The sequence below is a fragment of the Equus quagga genome, chromosome 18 (assembly GCF_021613505.1).
Source record: "Equus quagga isolate Etosha38 chromosome 18, UCLA_HA_Equagga_1.0, whole genome shotgun sequence".
Classification (NCBI taxonomy): domain Eukaryota; kingdom Metazoa; phylum Chordata; class Mammalia; order Perissodactyla; family Equidae; genus Equus; species Equus quagga.
This window is the reverse complement of record NC_060284.1, coordinates 48,230,940-48,247,393: the sequence shown is the minus strand read 5'-3', so window position 1 is coordinate 48,247,393 and position 16,454 is coordinate 48,230,940. Positions and strand designations below refer to the sequence as shown.

Genomic DNA, 16,454 nt, shown 5'->3' with positions numbered 1-16,454 from the left:
AGCAATTTGATGTCATGTAGCTGATGATCCAGAGCAGCTGAACAAGAATTCATTTCATAATGACAGCTGTTTATATTATCAGGCACAAGATATGGCCTCATATGATATGAAATTATGTATCATATATGCAAAATATGTATCATATACTAATAATATTATATATTAAAGATTACATAAAAAGTGAGCTTTCCTTAAAGATATCCTGAGAAAGATCTTTGCTAGGCAGCAATAAAACTTGATATAAGAAATGGGAAATGCAGCCAGAGTACTGAAGCCCAGATCTTAACATCTGGTTTAGTTACCTGATCTGGAGAGAGAGACAAGGACCACAAAGCTCCATCATGTGCATCTATTGTCTCCAGCAGATTTCCTGAGGCCAAGTCATAAAGCTGCAGCTTTCCTGTCTGTGGAAGACACATAATGAGCACAGCTCTCATGAGCACACCTGCAACCTCCATGATTCATGCCTACACAGGTTAGAAAAGATTTCATAACCAAGCAGCAACAATGTGGCCAACTGCTTAGGAAATGGACCCCACGTTCCATGCTCTGTACTTCCTATCTGAAAAACTGCTGTTAAATCCCCTACTGACATACTGAGTTAACCTTGGCGGGGTTACTATGCTGACAGCTATGGAACAGTACAACCTTGTAGTGCAGGACTCTTGTCACTTTCATTGGTTCCCCAACTTCAAAAGGGAAATATCATGGCCATAGGCAAATCAGAATAAACTCAATAGCAAAAGGCAAACCTAAAAATCTTTGAAGTTTAATCAACCCTAAGCAGACCACCCTTCATGGTAACTGGCTTAACCAACTCTTCTCCATCTAGCTTAGATTTCCTCCCCTACGATACAATGACAGCAAGAAACACAAATCTACTTACAACGCTAGGGAGGGCAACGAACTTCAAAAAACAAACTGCAATAGCTTAGAAAAGATTCAGCTACACCTCCTCTTTAGAGCTCTGTATACGCTGTGGTCACCATGCCAGCATGGAACACACAACAGCAAAGCCTGCTCTATGATGAGCTTCCACAAATGTGGTGGGAAGCGGGTTAAGATGAAAGACTTGTGACCCAGGGTCACCTCTTTCCAACTCTGTGACTGTTGGTGAATTCATCCCCATGAGCCTGTTTTTTCATCTGTAAAATAGAGTTTATATCACCAACCTTGCTCAGCTATTGTGGGGAATAAATGAGATAATGTACATTAACTGCCTGGCACAGAGGCCATATTTTAGTCATACATAGTCTTCGAAGCAATTCACAAAATGCCTTTCCAAGAGCAAACAGTAGATGGACATTTGTTAAAAGAATGAATGAAAAATGAGGGAAACTTTTAACTGAGATTTAATCTTTTTCCCTGGCACTGACCCTAAAATCTCTCCAGCTTATTTTACACTTTTTGCCAAGCAAAAAATATCCATTGTGATACACAGATTTTCTAATAAAATAATCATGCACATACGGCATTGTTTTAGGGGCTAACAATGACAAATACTTACAAAGCACTTTTCAAAACATTCCATGGACCATATTCCATTTTATTCTCACTACTCCTACTACCATTACTGCCACTTCTGCTACCAGCTCTTATTTATTAGTTATTTGCTGTGAGCCAGTCTCTGTGCTAACTGCTTTGCTACTGTGAGGTAGGTTATTTACATCATTTTACATGAAAAAAACAAGGCTTACAGGGTTAAGTGACTTGCCCAGAGGTCTCACAGCTAGTGAGTGGAAGAGCTGGGATTCAAACCTGGGCCACCTGGTGTGAGAGCCACTGTGAAAAAGCAAGCAAGCGTCATCATCCCACTAGAGATAAGAAAACACACCAAGGGAAGTGATGTGACTTGCTCCAAATTATCTATTTTGTAAGGGGGAGAATCTGAATCCAAATCCATGTCTGCTTATTCCCATATGGTTATCTCCCAATCTGATTAGCAGCTGGGAATGAGGACCTGGTCAGTCTGTCTTCAGTGAATGCTTCTATCTGCCAGGCATGATACTAGGTACCTCACGTATTTTATCACTGGTCTTTTCAAAACACAATTACGTAAGTGCTCATAAAAAGATGCACGAAAGGCTGATCACCAAAATGTTAATTTCAGGGTCATGATTTTAATTTAATTTTCTTCTTCATAACTTGCAATAAGGTTTGATATTTTAAAAACAAATAAATAAAACAAAACAAAAAACAAATCTCAAAAAAAGGGCAATGAACTAACACCCTCTCATATTATCCAGCGCTAATACACTTCCAGTATGCTAAAAAAGGAACCAGATTGCTCAAATAGCTTTAATACCGAGTAGAAAAGCCCCCCAAAATCCAAGAAAAAGTCTCAGTTTACCTTTGTTCCTATGACCACCTGCCTATCACCAGGTACAAAGAACGAGCAAAGTGCGTATTCACAGGTCATCGTGCGAATACACTGCAGTGTAGACCTGTGAGAAAGAAGGGACAAAGAGCCCATATGTTAAGAGAACCTGCTTCCCCATTTTAGACACCAGCGTGCATGTTCACTACAATTTAGACACACAGAGTGATCAACATGAGTGAGGACAAAGTCTGAATGAATAACCCTAGGCTCAGACTCATAGTCGAGGGAGAAAATAACAAACAGTACCTAATTTATTTTCTTTGTAAGGGCCTCCTAATCCTCAGGAACAGAGATTATACAAATGTAGGACAGAGAAAAGCATCTGCTGGGCTCAACAGAGCCCGACCTGCCATCACAAAGAAGTAAGTGAGCCCATAGGATTGCTGGTGGAATTAGCACATCATTATAGATCCCTACAAGTAACGTTCATTTTATTGGACCATAAACATTCACCCATTCAAAAAATATATATCAAACGCCCACTTCATTCAATAAACATTTACTGAATGCCAGGTACTGTTCTAGGTGCTGGAAATATAACAGTGAATTAAACAGAAGTCCTAAACTTCATAAACCTTAACATTCTTTAGGAATGAGACAAATAAATATTAGTATATCAGGTGATACAGACGCTATGGAGAAACACAAAGCTAGGGAATGCGATGAGGAGCGAGGGTGGGAAGGGGAGAGCAGGACTGTCGTCTGATGAGAAGACAGGGAGAAAGCCTACAGATAAACCAGGAAGATGGTTCCAGACAGAAGGAACAGGGAGCACAACAGCCACGACGCAGCACATTCTTGCTGTGTTCAGGGATAACAAAAAGGCCAGTGTGGCTCCAGCGGAGGAGAAGGGGAGAGCAGTCAGAGAAGCTCTGTGAGGACCTCGGCATTTACTTAGAGTGAGACAGAGCTAGCGGAAGTGATATAACTCCCATTTAAAAAAGATTAGATAGGCTGCTGTGTTGAGAACAGACTATAGAGGGGCAAGTAAGGAAGCAGGGAGACCAGCCAGGAAACTGTTGCAACCAGCTGGATGAGAGATGGTGGTGGTTTGCAGTGGGTGGGGGCAGCGCAAGGGATGAGATGTGGCTGAAATCTGGGTAAGTGTTGAAGGTAGAGCTGATAGGATTTGCTAACGAATCGGACGTGGGACATGAAAGAGATCGAAAATGGCTACAGGGATTTGGGCTAGAACAACTGGAAGGAAGTAATTATTTACTAAGATGGGGAAATCTGTAGGAACGGCAGCTGAAGAGAATGTTGGAGAAATGAAGATCACAAGTATGGTCTGGGATGTATAAAAATTTGAGATGCCTAAGTACACATCCAAGTGGTGATACAAAAGATTTGGATACATGAGTCTGATGTCCAGGGAGAGCCTAAGGCTAGAGATACAGATTTATGCATCACTGACATATGAAAGCCATGTGACTAGAAATCACATAAAGTGAGTGCAGATAGAGAATAGGGCCGGAGACTGCCCTGAAGTATTCCAACATCTAGAGGTCAAAAGATAAGAAAGAACAGCAAAGCCTGAGAAAAAACAGCCAGCAGAGGAAGAGGAAGTAATGAAAGTCAAAGAAAGTGTTTCAAAGAGGAGAAGATTATCAATTTAAGGAAAGAGTGTCAAGTGAAGCTTACAGGTCCTTGGATTTAGAAACATGAAGATCACTGATGAGATGACAAGAGCTGTTTTGGCAAAGTGGGGAGGATAACAGCCTGATGGGAGACAGACGAAGACAGAATAGAGAAAAGGAATCAGAGGATGGAGAGATAACTAGAGAAAGATATAAAGACAAACGAAGGTTATTTTTTCTTTTAAGATGGGAGATATTACAGCCTATCTGTATGCTGATGGGAACGACCCAATAGAGAGAAAAAATTAACGATGCAGGAGAGGGAAGAAAATTGCTAGAAGGGGAGAGGAGAAAGAACATCATTTACAAGCTTTGATTAACTTTGGTTAGGAGCACCAACATAGTAGGAGGAGGAAAAACAGATTATGTGGCTGTAGATGCAGCTAAATTGGCAGATGTAATGGGAGTATATGAACTTTTCCTACACGATTCCATTTTTCCACTTAACTAGCAGGCAAAGTCATCAGTTTAAAGGTGGGGGAGGTGTTTGAGGATAGAAAAGGAGGGGTGAAACAGTCATTTAGGAAAGAAGGAATGAGACATTATGGAAAAATTACTGGGCAGCACTAAAAGCCTACTTGCATATAAAGAGCATGCAGTATGTTTGTTTTTTTCTCTAGCCAAGTACAGCTACAAGCTTCAGACATGGAATAAGCTTGCAGCTTTTTGCACCAAATTTAAAAAGGCAACTTTTCCTACTCTAACCTCCACAGGCCTATGGTCAAAATGCGCTGAAGACACATTTTGAAGGGATCGTATTTAGGCCTTAAGAAACTAATAACTAACCATCAAGAGTACTAAAAACTCATTCAAAGGGAAGGAAATGCTACTGGATAAAGCTAGAAATAGCATCATTTCACAAACCTGTTCCATATCTTAATGGAATCAGCTGATGCTGAAAGGACAGCAATATTGTCTGAGCTGAATGACAAAGTCCGCACATCACTGCGATGACCCCCAATGGCAATTCTGCTTGCCCTGACAGGCTGAGTCGTCAGTGCAGATGGACTCAGAGAATATAACTCCACCAAGTTGTTTTGCAGCAGGAAGACAGCCTTCAATTCTCCTTGAGATGAATGAATCAAGTCAAAGGATCTGCGTGAGAAAATATTCGTAACTGTTCTAGCTACCATCTTAGCTCACAAGGTCAACTTTTTCTAGAACGGCTTTGCAACGTCCTCAATCTACACAAAGTTTGAACAAGTATAAAGAATTTTACAAATAGGAGAGCTTGGAGTATCGGATGGTAGTCAAGTACAGCCTTCTAAGTCAAAGAAACCTGGGCTCACATACTGGATCTGACATATATCTTGTCTTGGTGTATGTATTTTTTATAAATGACCTTATTTATGTTTATAAATGACCTCACCCAAAAGAATTTATTCTTTTGGAAAATGGGGTATACATTTTTCTTTTTAATTGGCAGTAGGAATAATAAACAAATGGATAAAAGGTTATTATAATAAAACAAATAATGAGATGATGAATAAGTGGGCCCATGGTGAGGGCAGTAGGAGCCAAGTGTGACACAGGTGTCCCACAATCATTGTCTCCAAATATTTAATTGGTATAGATTGCTTATAAATAGCATGAAAAAGCCAATACAACTATGTAGCTTACTATTGCTACAATACTTAAGATACTTCTTTCAAATACTTCAGATACTACATTTTTACTCACTTAATTTTGGCAGAAGTTTTGATATTAGTCACCCGTTGGATTTCATCTTGCAGAGTAATTTCAACACTGACTTCAAGGTCTTCCTCCTCCCCTTTGCAAGAACTTAATCTAGAGGACAAAAAAAGACTATCATACTATCACCTTTCTAACAAAGAAGCCGCTTTGCTGTTACTTGAGTCACGTCATACTATCACCTTTCTAACAAAGAAGCCGCTTTGCTGTGACTTGAGTCAAGTCATACTATCACCTTTCTAACAAAGAAGCCGCTTTGCTGTGACTTGAGTCAAGTTCTGGCCAGAACCTGTGTGATCCTGGGACAGTCACTTAACCACACAAGATTACCACAAGAATTAAACAATGTAAGAATACTTTGTGAACTAATGTGCCATAAATATAAAGTATTTCATTTAATAAGTACCCTCAATAAATGGATTCTGAATACAAGAGCAGATAAAATTTCCTGGGACAAGTCTCTATAATTCAAACTATTCCACTGAAATGTTTCTGGTAGACTTATCTAACTTCAGGTCTTTTTAGAAAATCCATTAACCTGCACTTATCAATCCAGCCATGTCAAATAAACCAAAGGTCGCAAAAGATGTGCCAAGTCAGATAACTTTTTATTTCCTTGAGACTTGATCAATTTCAACCACTGAGGAACCTATTTCTATGGTTATAATGACCTATTTCAAGGTTATATTGCCTCCAAACTTCAATTATATAACTGCCCAACCAGTCTTTCTTCTCAGAGTCCCAAAAGTCAATATTATGCAACCCAGCTTCCTTCTGTATAGTTTGTTGTCATTAAAAACACAGTGCTAGCCTCTGAGAATTAAATCATTTAGAAGCTATTTTTAAAAATTTGTAGACTTTCTAGTTCTGTGTGGCTCTGATTTCAAGACTTAAGAACACGCTAGTTATGAAGCTACGCGAAAGAGTAGAAGTTTAAAACTTGGACTACTGGCACCCTACAAAATTTTCTGAAGGTCGTAACAGTAATTGTTAACAAAGCAAATATTTCCTCAAAGAAGCCATCGCTTTTCGGTTAGTACTATGCGGTCCACCCAGCATACTTTATTAGTAGTAAATATTAAGAAAACACACCTGGCTTTCTTTCTAGCTTTCTTCATCTTCTTATCCTTTTTCTTCTGAATTTCTTCTCCGGAAAGGATACAAAACACTTCTAGCACAGAATCAGTTCCCTAGAAAGGCAAACGGTTGATGTGAGTCCAGGATAGGCAATTTGTAATTTAGCTTTTTCTCAGAAAGAACTAAATAATAACATTTCTCCTTCTTGCCTTACTAGTTGGATTATGCTGGACAACTTAATCTCTCTGGGATTGTGGTCTCATCTGTAAAGTGGGGATACCACTTCCTATTCACAGTGTTTCTCTGAAGACTGAATAAGAAGTTAACGCTTTTAAATTGCTTAGAAAAGCAAGCATTTAATAAAGGGCTGCTAATAATAAGAACAATAATAGTAATCATTATTGTTGTTATGCTAATAGCAAGGGATTATAAATCCTCACAGCACCATATAACAAATTCTTAACATGAACAAAGAAAAATTCATCTCTACACTGAGTCTCTCAAAGAAACAGCCCAATCTGTTATTCTCTCCTAAGCCAGATACTCACATGGCAAGCAAGAATCCTGCCTGTCCTGTCGACTGCAAGGTTCACAACTCTGTCCCTTCCTTCCCGCATTATGGAACCAGCTTTCCTGCATGTAAGGATGCGCTACAGAAGAAGCAACAGAGAAGATGAAGGTTAAATGTAAGTTCTGCCAAACCTCTCAAAAGATATGGTTCCAGAGAGCCGGCCCTATGACACAGTGGTTAAGTTTTGTGCTCTCTGTTTCGGTGGCCCGGGTTTGTGGGTTCAGATACCAGGTGGGGACCTACACCAGTCGTCAGCCATGCTGCAGTAGCAACCCACATATAAAGCGGAGGAGGACTAGCACAGACGTTAGCTCAGGGCTAATTTTCCTCAAGATAGTCCCTAAAATGATGATGAGAATTGCAAATTTAAAAGTCTGCAATTCTCACTTTTCCCACTGCTCAACTCAATTGAAGAGAAGAAACAAAAATAAATTACATCCTCAGGAGCTTCACTCGTCTCAAGGGCACCATCCTCTGCTTCATGTGTGTCCTGTATTCCAGAGGAAGGCCCTTTGGTTTTCTTGGGCTCTGGTTCCTCTGGGTCTTCGATCTGTTTTATAAAAACAGGAAAAGAAAAGCTGAAAGAATGTTCCAGGAGGTGAGACTTAACCCTAATGACTTAGAAACCTGTCCTTATGGCCACTAATATTTTACATTTAGTGATCTCTCTGACTAACCCTCTTCAATGGTAGGACATTTACCAGAACATATTAACATATTTGACTAAATCAAATGTGAGCAAAACATTATTCACTATTCTGTCTCCAATAACACTCTATTGCGTAAGGACCACTGCTTAGTAACAAGGTTAAAAATGACGACAAACTCATCACTGACTTTAAAACCTTCTCAGGTGTTGGATCTACCATATTCTAGAGGGAGAGATTCAAACCGGCATTAAGAATTGTAAAGGCATCCCAAGAGATTACATTTTCTCCTTAAAGAAAGAAAAGATAAATCCTCGCCTACTAATGTAGAACTCATCAAAGTGGCTACTGGACACACCACCACATACCTCACTCTAGCTAAACCTAAGGTCCATAACCCTTTTTTCACACAAAATCTTTGAGGATCTGAGAAAAACTTATAAATCTTCTCAGAATACACATATGTATAAACACACACAAATTTTACATAGATTTTTGTTTGAGAGGAAAGAGTGACAGATTTGTCCATTCATGGACACCCAAGGTCCAGGAATATCAGGCTAAACTGAAAAACTAGCATTACTAGAAGCTGAGGGCCTTCTGCAATCCTTCTTCCAAGCTCAAATAAACGAGGACAATGGAGTATATAACAAACAAAATATCTGTTTAGAAGCTGCAGGTTATCAAGGTGATAGAATTCCTTCTAGTACTATGTGAATCACTCAATAATTACATCCAATTCTAAACTCAGTGAGCCCATGAAACTGCTGAGACATGACACAGCCCATGATGAGAAAACAGTAACTACCTCTTCCAGATAGGCTATGTCCCAAGCCCTCAGCTCACTGTCGGAAGTCCCAGTGACGAGTCGCTTTTCTTCTGACACCAGAACCAACCCCCACACCTACAGAGAATAAAAAGAGCCAAATAGTATGATTTTTAAGAGACCCCACAATGTATGACATGACATCACAAAAGTCTAAGTATACTGTAGTGAAATCTCTGGCATTTGCAAAGTCTAGCAACCTTTTCAAAATACACTCACTTTTAGAAAGAAAAAATGGCCTATGATAGAACTGTTGTTTGACTATAAGTTTATCTATAATTTCCTATCTTTAAATTGAGATAATGGCTGTTCAGCATAAATCCTAACTAGAATCCACTCGAATGGATACTTCTTTGCTTTCAGCAGTGCTTGCAAACAAAAGGTGCTCCATTAATGTCTACTGCATAATTTTCAGCCTCAATCCAATAACTAAATAATGAAAATAACAGTACCGTTTCAAATCAACAAAGAATCTAATTTGCTTTTCCTCCTCATTAAGTCCAGGTATATGCTTTTGAAAGCCTGGTATGAACAAAGCACGGAGGAGGATGCAAAGATGTCAAATATTCCCAGATGGAGCTTTGTTCAGGTAACTATTGTAGTGGCTACAATCTGCTGTTTCCGTGTCACTGGGCCAAGCACTGTACACACAGTATCGTTAAACCTCCCTAGAATCGTCAAGGTGGACACATTATTTAAAAACAGTGGAACTCATATTCATGGATTAAAAACTTATCCAAGGCCAAGCTGTACCTGCTCTGGCTGGCACTACTTCCACTGCACCAACCTGTCTGTCTCTCAAGACAGCACACAATGAATACTGAGAGCAGGAAAAACAAAGAGCCATGAAAGGGCCAGGGAAGAAAACCACCTTTTCCTTTTTGCCTCGCCATTCTTTCCCTGAGCCCCTTACTCCACAGGTACCTCAGTTCGGTGGCCAACCATTGTTTTGAAGCAGTGCTGGGTATCCAGGTCCCACCATTTCACCATGGTATCTTTCCCACTAAAAGAAGAAATAGGGAAAAAATCTTATGAGGAAGAATAACTAAACTAACAGGGCAATCAAGGACTCATTTGTTGCCTTAAAAAGACAATATACAGCAATAATGTCTAATGCTACTATTCTACCTGACCTTTCCTTTAAAAAGTAAAGAATCCTAACTCTCCATGTGCCTATTCTCAGGTAGAAAATAAAATGTTTCACCTGTAAGCACAAAAATAACTTTGAATTCACAGTGTTAAAGAACACAGAACTTGATCTGTTGCCCATCATTTCTATCATCACAGCATCAACATTTTTTCACCTAACACAGAAACATCTTGGACCTCTCTTCCTCCCTTGTCTCTTATGTCCAGTTAGTCTCTATGTCCTGAAAATGCCTCCTCCGTGAAGTATCTAAGCCTTGATTCCTTCCAATGCATTTCTGCACACAAAACTGAATTTAAGTCCTACTGGCTGAATTATTTTAATAGCTTCTCTTCTGGACTCTTTGTCCATTCCTGTTTCCTCATCACATACAATACACTACTATCAGATAATCTCAATTTTCTAAAGTTATACTACCTCAAGCTTCTCTACAGAATCAAAATCAGGCTGTTCAGCACCATTCTCAAAACCCCCCATTAACTGGCTGTCAATCTCCCTGCCAATGGGCTCTACTCTTCCTGCATCAAATGCCTCTTCCTGGCTTCTTCATTAATATTAACCTACTATAATCCTCTTTCATGACCAGACTGGAAAAAAACAAACCAAAAACCAGATTTACGAAGTCTTTCCTATATAATCCCATGTCACGGTGTTAATTCCTTTCCTTTATATTCTCTAGGCTATAATGTGCACATGCTAGTAAAATTGCACATTTGTTCTCTCATGGAATCTGTGTTATCCAAACAAGACATACTAATGTCCCCATATGCTGTCCCACAGGAATAAATTCATCACTGTTACAGCAGTCAGTGCTCCTTCACAACTTCTTCTGACTCATTACTATGGTTCTTTTAATTACTGCCTGGCAAATCTTAGATCCCAAACTTTCCTGGGTGGCCATTCCTTAGGAATGATAACTATTACATTAGGTTGAACTATATGAAATTTGACCTATCATTTTTGACCTCCAACAAATACAAATTTCAAATGGTTCAACCTAACAGATGTTCAGAAGGCCTAAATATGGAGTACGTCTCTTCGCAAAGGGCAGGCTAAATCAAACACTTGGTATTCACACCTGCCCGCTGCTCCATATTCTGCTTTCCTCACTTTTCAGGGATTCAGAAAGTAGACAGCTCTTTCTACAAAAGGCACACCAAAAGGTTAAGGAAGATGGAAAAGCTGATATCAGCGGAAAATAATGACAAATCAGAAAATAGAATTAAATAACTTTGGATAGCTTCTATGCAACTACTTGGGAGGGGAAGGAAGCAGGGAGAAAGCAGAGAGCAGAAGAGGAAACTAACATACGAGCTTGAGTTACAGAGCTGAGAAATGAGTAGGGAATGAAGCAAATTCCCTCTCTGAAACCCCCTCCAATCAATTCACCTAGAAAAGAACTGGAAACGAAACTGTGATTTCTTTACCTAGTAACTAGTAGATTCTTTCCTCGTAGAAACAATGCTTGTGTGATGGCATCCTTGTGCCCCTTTAAACGGTAGAGGCCACTTTCATTGATCACATCCCATACAATAACATCTGTGTCCTAAAGGGATCAAATAATACAGAAGAATTTCTTTACCACATGAGGCCTAACTTGACAAACAATGGGATGCAATATTTTTATTACAAAGGTAATGTATGGTCCTCATAGAAACTTTGGAAAGCATATGGAAAACTACAGGGGAAATAAATGCCAGTTAATTCCACCAGACAGATATAATCACCACAGATAGTTTGTTTTATATTGTTTCAGTCTTCATGTATATATCCAGGTTAATTTCCTATTAGAAAACTGAGATCATGCCATGCATATCATTTTATAATCCTCCCCCTTTTTTTCATTTAATAGATTTTCATTTTTCCAAATCCTTCCAGACTGTTTTCATTTTTAATGGTAATGTAATAATCAATCCTAAGGATATACCATAACTTACTTTAAAAGTTTTCTATTTTTGCCATTTAGGTAGTTTCCCATTTTCTGCTATTATAAATATGTAGGAATGAACATTCTTGTACTAAATCTTTGTGCATATCTCTCATCAGAATAAATACTAAAAAGTGAAATTCTTGGGTCAAAAGGTATTTCTATTTTACAGTTTGCAACGCACACCATCAAGGCAACCTCTGGAAAGACTGCACCAATCTATAGGTCCACCAGGGATATGGATGACAAAGCCAGTTTTCTTTCGCCTCGACTCTGCATATTGTCAGTTTCTCAAAAACTACTGCCAATTTCACAAGTTAAAAATGCTGTCTCAGTATTTATTTGATTTGCATTTCTGAATACCAATGAGAAATTCTGTACATGCTCTATGGTGATTATTGGTCATTTGTACCAATTGGTCTTTTGAATGCCAAGTCATGTCTTTCATCTTTCTTTGGGTCTTATTTTTTACTTGATTGTAAGTTATTAAGAGATGAATGATATTAATCCTTTTTAAGGATTTTTTTTAAGTTGAAAATATTAAATACTTTCTCTTTTCCATTGTCCTTTACCTTTTTTTTCTCAGGTTTATTGAAAAATAATTGACACACATCAGTGCATAAGTTTAAGCTGTACAGCATGATGGCTTGACTGACATATATTGTGAAATGATCACAATGGGTTCAACTAACATCCATCTTCTCATATGGATAAAATACAAAGAAAAGAAAGAAGAAGAAAGAAAAAAAAAATTTTCTCTTTGTGATGAGAACTCTTAGGATTTACTCTCTTAACAACTTTCCTGTACATATATGTATTTTTTGCGTGTGAGGAAGATTTGCCCTGAGCTAACATCCATTGCCAATCTTCCTCTTTTTTCGCTTGAGGATGATTAGCCCTGAGCTAATATCTGTGCCAATCTTCCTCTGTTTTTTGTATGGGGCATGCCTCCACAGCATGGCCAAAGAGAGGAGTAGGTCCATGCCCAGGATCTGAACCCACAAACCTGGACTGCAAAAGCGGAGTGCACAGAACTTTAACCACTCAGCCACAGGGCCAGCCCCTATGTTTTTTTCTAATGTACAAACATTTTAAATTTAAGTATTCAAATCTACTGATCTTTTCCTTTATAATTTCTTTCTTTGCTGATATGCTTGAAGTCTTTTCCTATCCTCATAGCAGATAAATATTTACTTATATATCTTCTAGTTTACTTAAAATATCACTCTTTAATAGTTAAGTCTTTAACCTGACTCATTTTGGTATATGGCATAAGGTAAAGCTTTAACTTAAGATTTTCCCCCACACAGTTAGCCAATTGTCTTCAGTATCATTTTATAACTATTCAATCATTTTTCTACTCATCAGAAATGTCATCTTAAAATGGGGTCATTAGGAATATGAAAGTGAATTTCTTTCTGAGATTCCTGGTTAGTTGCTGTAATCTGACTATTTTGTATTGATACCAGATGAATATAACACATTTTACAGTATGACTTCATAATGCATTGTAGCATCTGAAACCTCCTAAAAAACAATCTAACCCTGAAAAAAGAATCTGAAAGGCTTTTTTATGATTCTTCTTCCCCAAAATTCAGGTGTTTCTGATTCATTTGTTTTTCCATATATGGTTTTAAGTCATTTGGTCACATTCTAAAACAACAACAATAAAAAACCTTTGGGATATTTATTTAAATCGTTTTAACTATATAAATTAATTAGGAAACACGAGCATCTTTTCAACACTTTGTCTTCTTATTCAAGAACATGGTTTGTGTCTCTATTTATTCAAGTCTTCTGCTACATACTTCAGTAAAGTTTCATAGTATTTTTCTGTCTATTACTTGACATACCATTGCAAATGGAATTTTTTACATTATATTTTCTAACTGATGACTTAACGATACTGCAAAGCTACCGATTTTACTAAACTCAATGGCAAAGAATTATCATTTTGTGTCTCCTTTTCAAACCTTTTTTTCTTCCTTGTGTACCGCTTTGGGTAGCACTTCCACAATGATGTTATATAACAGTTGTCATGGGCATCCTTACCTTATTCCTATACTTAATAGGCTTTTATCAAACAATATGACAAGAAACAAAAGGAACCTCCCAATTCATACCCATCGTTCTCATTTATTTCTACCATCTATACTATTTTGTACACCAAATGCCCACAGTTTCACTCAAACAATTTTTGTCAACAACCTGCTTCAGCATAAGACTTATATCCCTTTACTAGGATCAAAGTCTGGGCATCTGACTCAAGGTCTCACCTTGGACCCAGATGCCAGCCTGCCTCCTAGCTGATCATACTTCAAGGAAGTGATGGCTGCTTTGTGTCCACTGAAGGTCACATTTCCTTCCCCACTCAGGAGACTAAAGATTCGGATAGACCCATCTTCATAACCAACAGCTAAGTGCAGCCCATCTGGGGAGGGGCACAAGCAAGTGACTTCTTGTTTAAGCCCCTGAAGGATGAGGATCTGAAATCATAAGAATCAAAAATAGTGTAGAGGAGTTAAGTATGTCATCAGGGAAAAGTGTAGGAATAATAAAGTACAGTAACATTAAGAGCATCAATAATTCTAAATCACTCTTAGGAACAGTTATAAAATTCTGCAACCCATCTCCAATTCTTTAATATAGGAATTATTATTTGTACTGGGCAATGAAACAGTCAAGAAAATGTAAAATTATTTTCTCCAAAGCTCCACATTAGCATAATACATGCAAAACTTTCCCAGGCAATAGAAAAAATTACTAAGTCCTTATCCCATGTCAACAACAAATGACTTTCCATAAAGAGTTATAAACACATCCTTGCTTTAACTGAACCCCATCTTGTAGGAAACTAACCTCATGGCACCACAATGCTACAGTGGTTTATCCCCAAGGGACCCAGGTGGCAGCAAGTATCAAAGTATTAATCTCTTGGGGGGGCGGGGTCACATAGTGAGTGGACAAGAAGAAAATGCTTGTTTTGGGTTCGGCAAAAGTGGTAGGCTAAGGGAATTCAGAGTCATACAAAGTATCAAAGCTTAGTTTAACAACCCTCCGGCCTCACCTGTACAAGTAAGAAAAAGATTCAGTCAACAGAGAAGAGTAATAGTCCTTTTAAATACCTAATATTCTATAACTTGTTGTGAGGGCAAATAGAAGAACTTGAAAAATAGAGAACTGGTAAAGTAGAGAAAAACAAACCTACCAGGAATAATGATTACCAATTTCCTGTAAATATCACTACAAATAGATACTTAAGAGGTAAGCTCCTACTTGGTTGTGGTTTTCATACTTTAGTGTAGAAGGATACAAGAGAACTTGCTACTTGGCTATTTAGACCCAAAGGAAAAAGATTTCTCTCCTAGGGGAACACACATAAAAAAATTTGTGTGTGATAAATCAGAGCACTCCCACTTCTGCCTCTCCATCCTCAAATATCCATAAATCAATATCAACCTGGATGACTTCTGGCTTACCTTCTCTCCTTTCCTTAAGTCCCAGATGAAAACATGTTCACAGGCTGGTACTGCCACATAGCGTCCTTTTTCACCACGAAGTGTCACAAAGACAATATTACCTTTTTGGCTGCCAATAAGGCCAAAGACTGCACTGGCAACATAGCGTAGGTACTGCTTGGTGAGCCCCATGTTGTGATGTCTGATACCAGAAGTGAGGCAGCTGCACATGCAAACAGAGAAAACTCAGTTCTTTGGGTACCTTGGTTCTGCTAGGCTAGCAAATACCGACTGTTTATCATGTAGTTAAAGGCATGTAACTTGGGGCTTCCTAACCTTTCTTTACACTGAATAAATTACTGACATAAAATACGTGCACATCTTTATTTTTTATTCACTGTCGACTCAACATGCAATCTCTCATTCCTCAAGTTTCAAACTGGTCACATTGTCATGTCCACCTGTGAGTTAAACTACTTGCTAAACTACTTGCTTCTGTCCACTTGACCACAACAGAGTTTTTACCCTGAGACTGACAATACTTATCAACGAACATTTATTGTAAACCTACTAATTAGACAGGCACTGTTCGAGACACTAGAGATATAATGTTGAGTAAAACAAAATCCTTGACCTCACGGCACTTACCTTCTAGCACAGCTGTTCTCAAACTCTAGTATGTATCCAAATCACCTCAGGGCTTCTGAAGAGAAACTGCTGGGAACCACCTCCACCTTACCTCCCCAGAGCCTATTTCTGTGTGATTCAGTAGGTCTGGGGGGAGGCCCAAGATTTCTCATTTCTAACAAGTTCCTAAGTGATGCTGCTGCTGCTGTGGTTCCTTGCTTTTGAGAACTACTGTTCTAGTACATGCAGGTCAGTCCTTGATTTCCAAATCAGGGCAGCCACCTCCCAGTGGCACAGAAAAATGGTACAGCAACTTGGCACCTTATTTTTGAAAGATGCCACAGTTCCTGCACTAAATCAAATTCACTGAAAACACTGGTTATGCACAAAAGAGACAACAGTTGAAGGAGATAACAAGTCAAGCCTGTCTGCTCTTGATATGGAAGAGTGAAAAATATGCCCCCA

At 38.6% G+C, this 16,454-nt stretch overlaps 1 protein-coding gene across 2 annotated transcripts in view; it reads right to left on the bottom strand.

The window, feature by feature from the left end:
- The window catches only part of WDR3 (WD repeat domain 3), a 29,958-nt gene that overhangs the window by 11,563 nt on the left and 1,941 nt on the right, over window positions 1-16,454 (bottom strand). The window contains exons 1-13 of one of the 2 annotated variants that reach the window (XM_046645079.1): window positions 16,011-16,273; window positions 15,384-15,585; window positions 14,181-14,390; window positions 11,405-11,523; window positions 9,755-9,833; window positions 8,813-8,908; window positions 7,794-7,907; window positions 7,335-7,436; window positions 6,802-6,899; window positions 5,698-5,805; window positions 4,882-5,112; window positions 2,351-2,444; window positions 303-404 (exon numbers count right to left, since the gene is read on the bottom strand). In XM_046645079.1, coding sequence (XP_046501035.1) covers window positions 303-404; window positions 2,351-2,444; window positions 4,882-5,112; window positions 5,698-5,805; window positions 6,802-6,899; window positions 7,335-7,436; window positions 7,794-7,907; window positions 8,813-8,908; window positions 9,755-9,833; window positions 11,405-11,523; window positions 14,181-14,390; window positions 15,384-15,554 — 1,524 coding nt within the window. In that variant the 5' untranslated portion in view covers window positions 15,555-15,585; window positions 16,011-16,273. Of the gene's footprint in view, window positions 1-302; window positions 405-2,350; window positions 2,445-4,881; window positions 5,113-5,697; window positions 5,806-6,801; window positions 6,900-7,334; window positions 7,437-7,793; window positions 7,908-8,812; window positions 8,909-9,754; window positions 9,834-11,404; window positions 11,524-14,180; window positions 14,391-15,383; window positions 15,586-16,010; window positions 16,274-16,454 lie in introns of those variants that run through there. The other variant, XM_046645078.1, reaches the window with a different exon arrangement.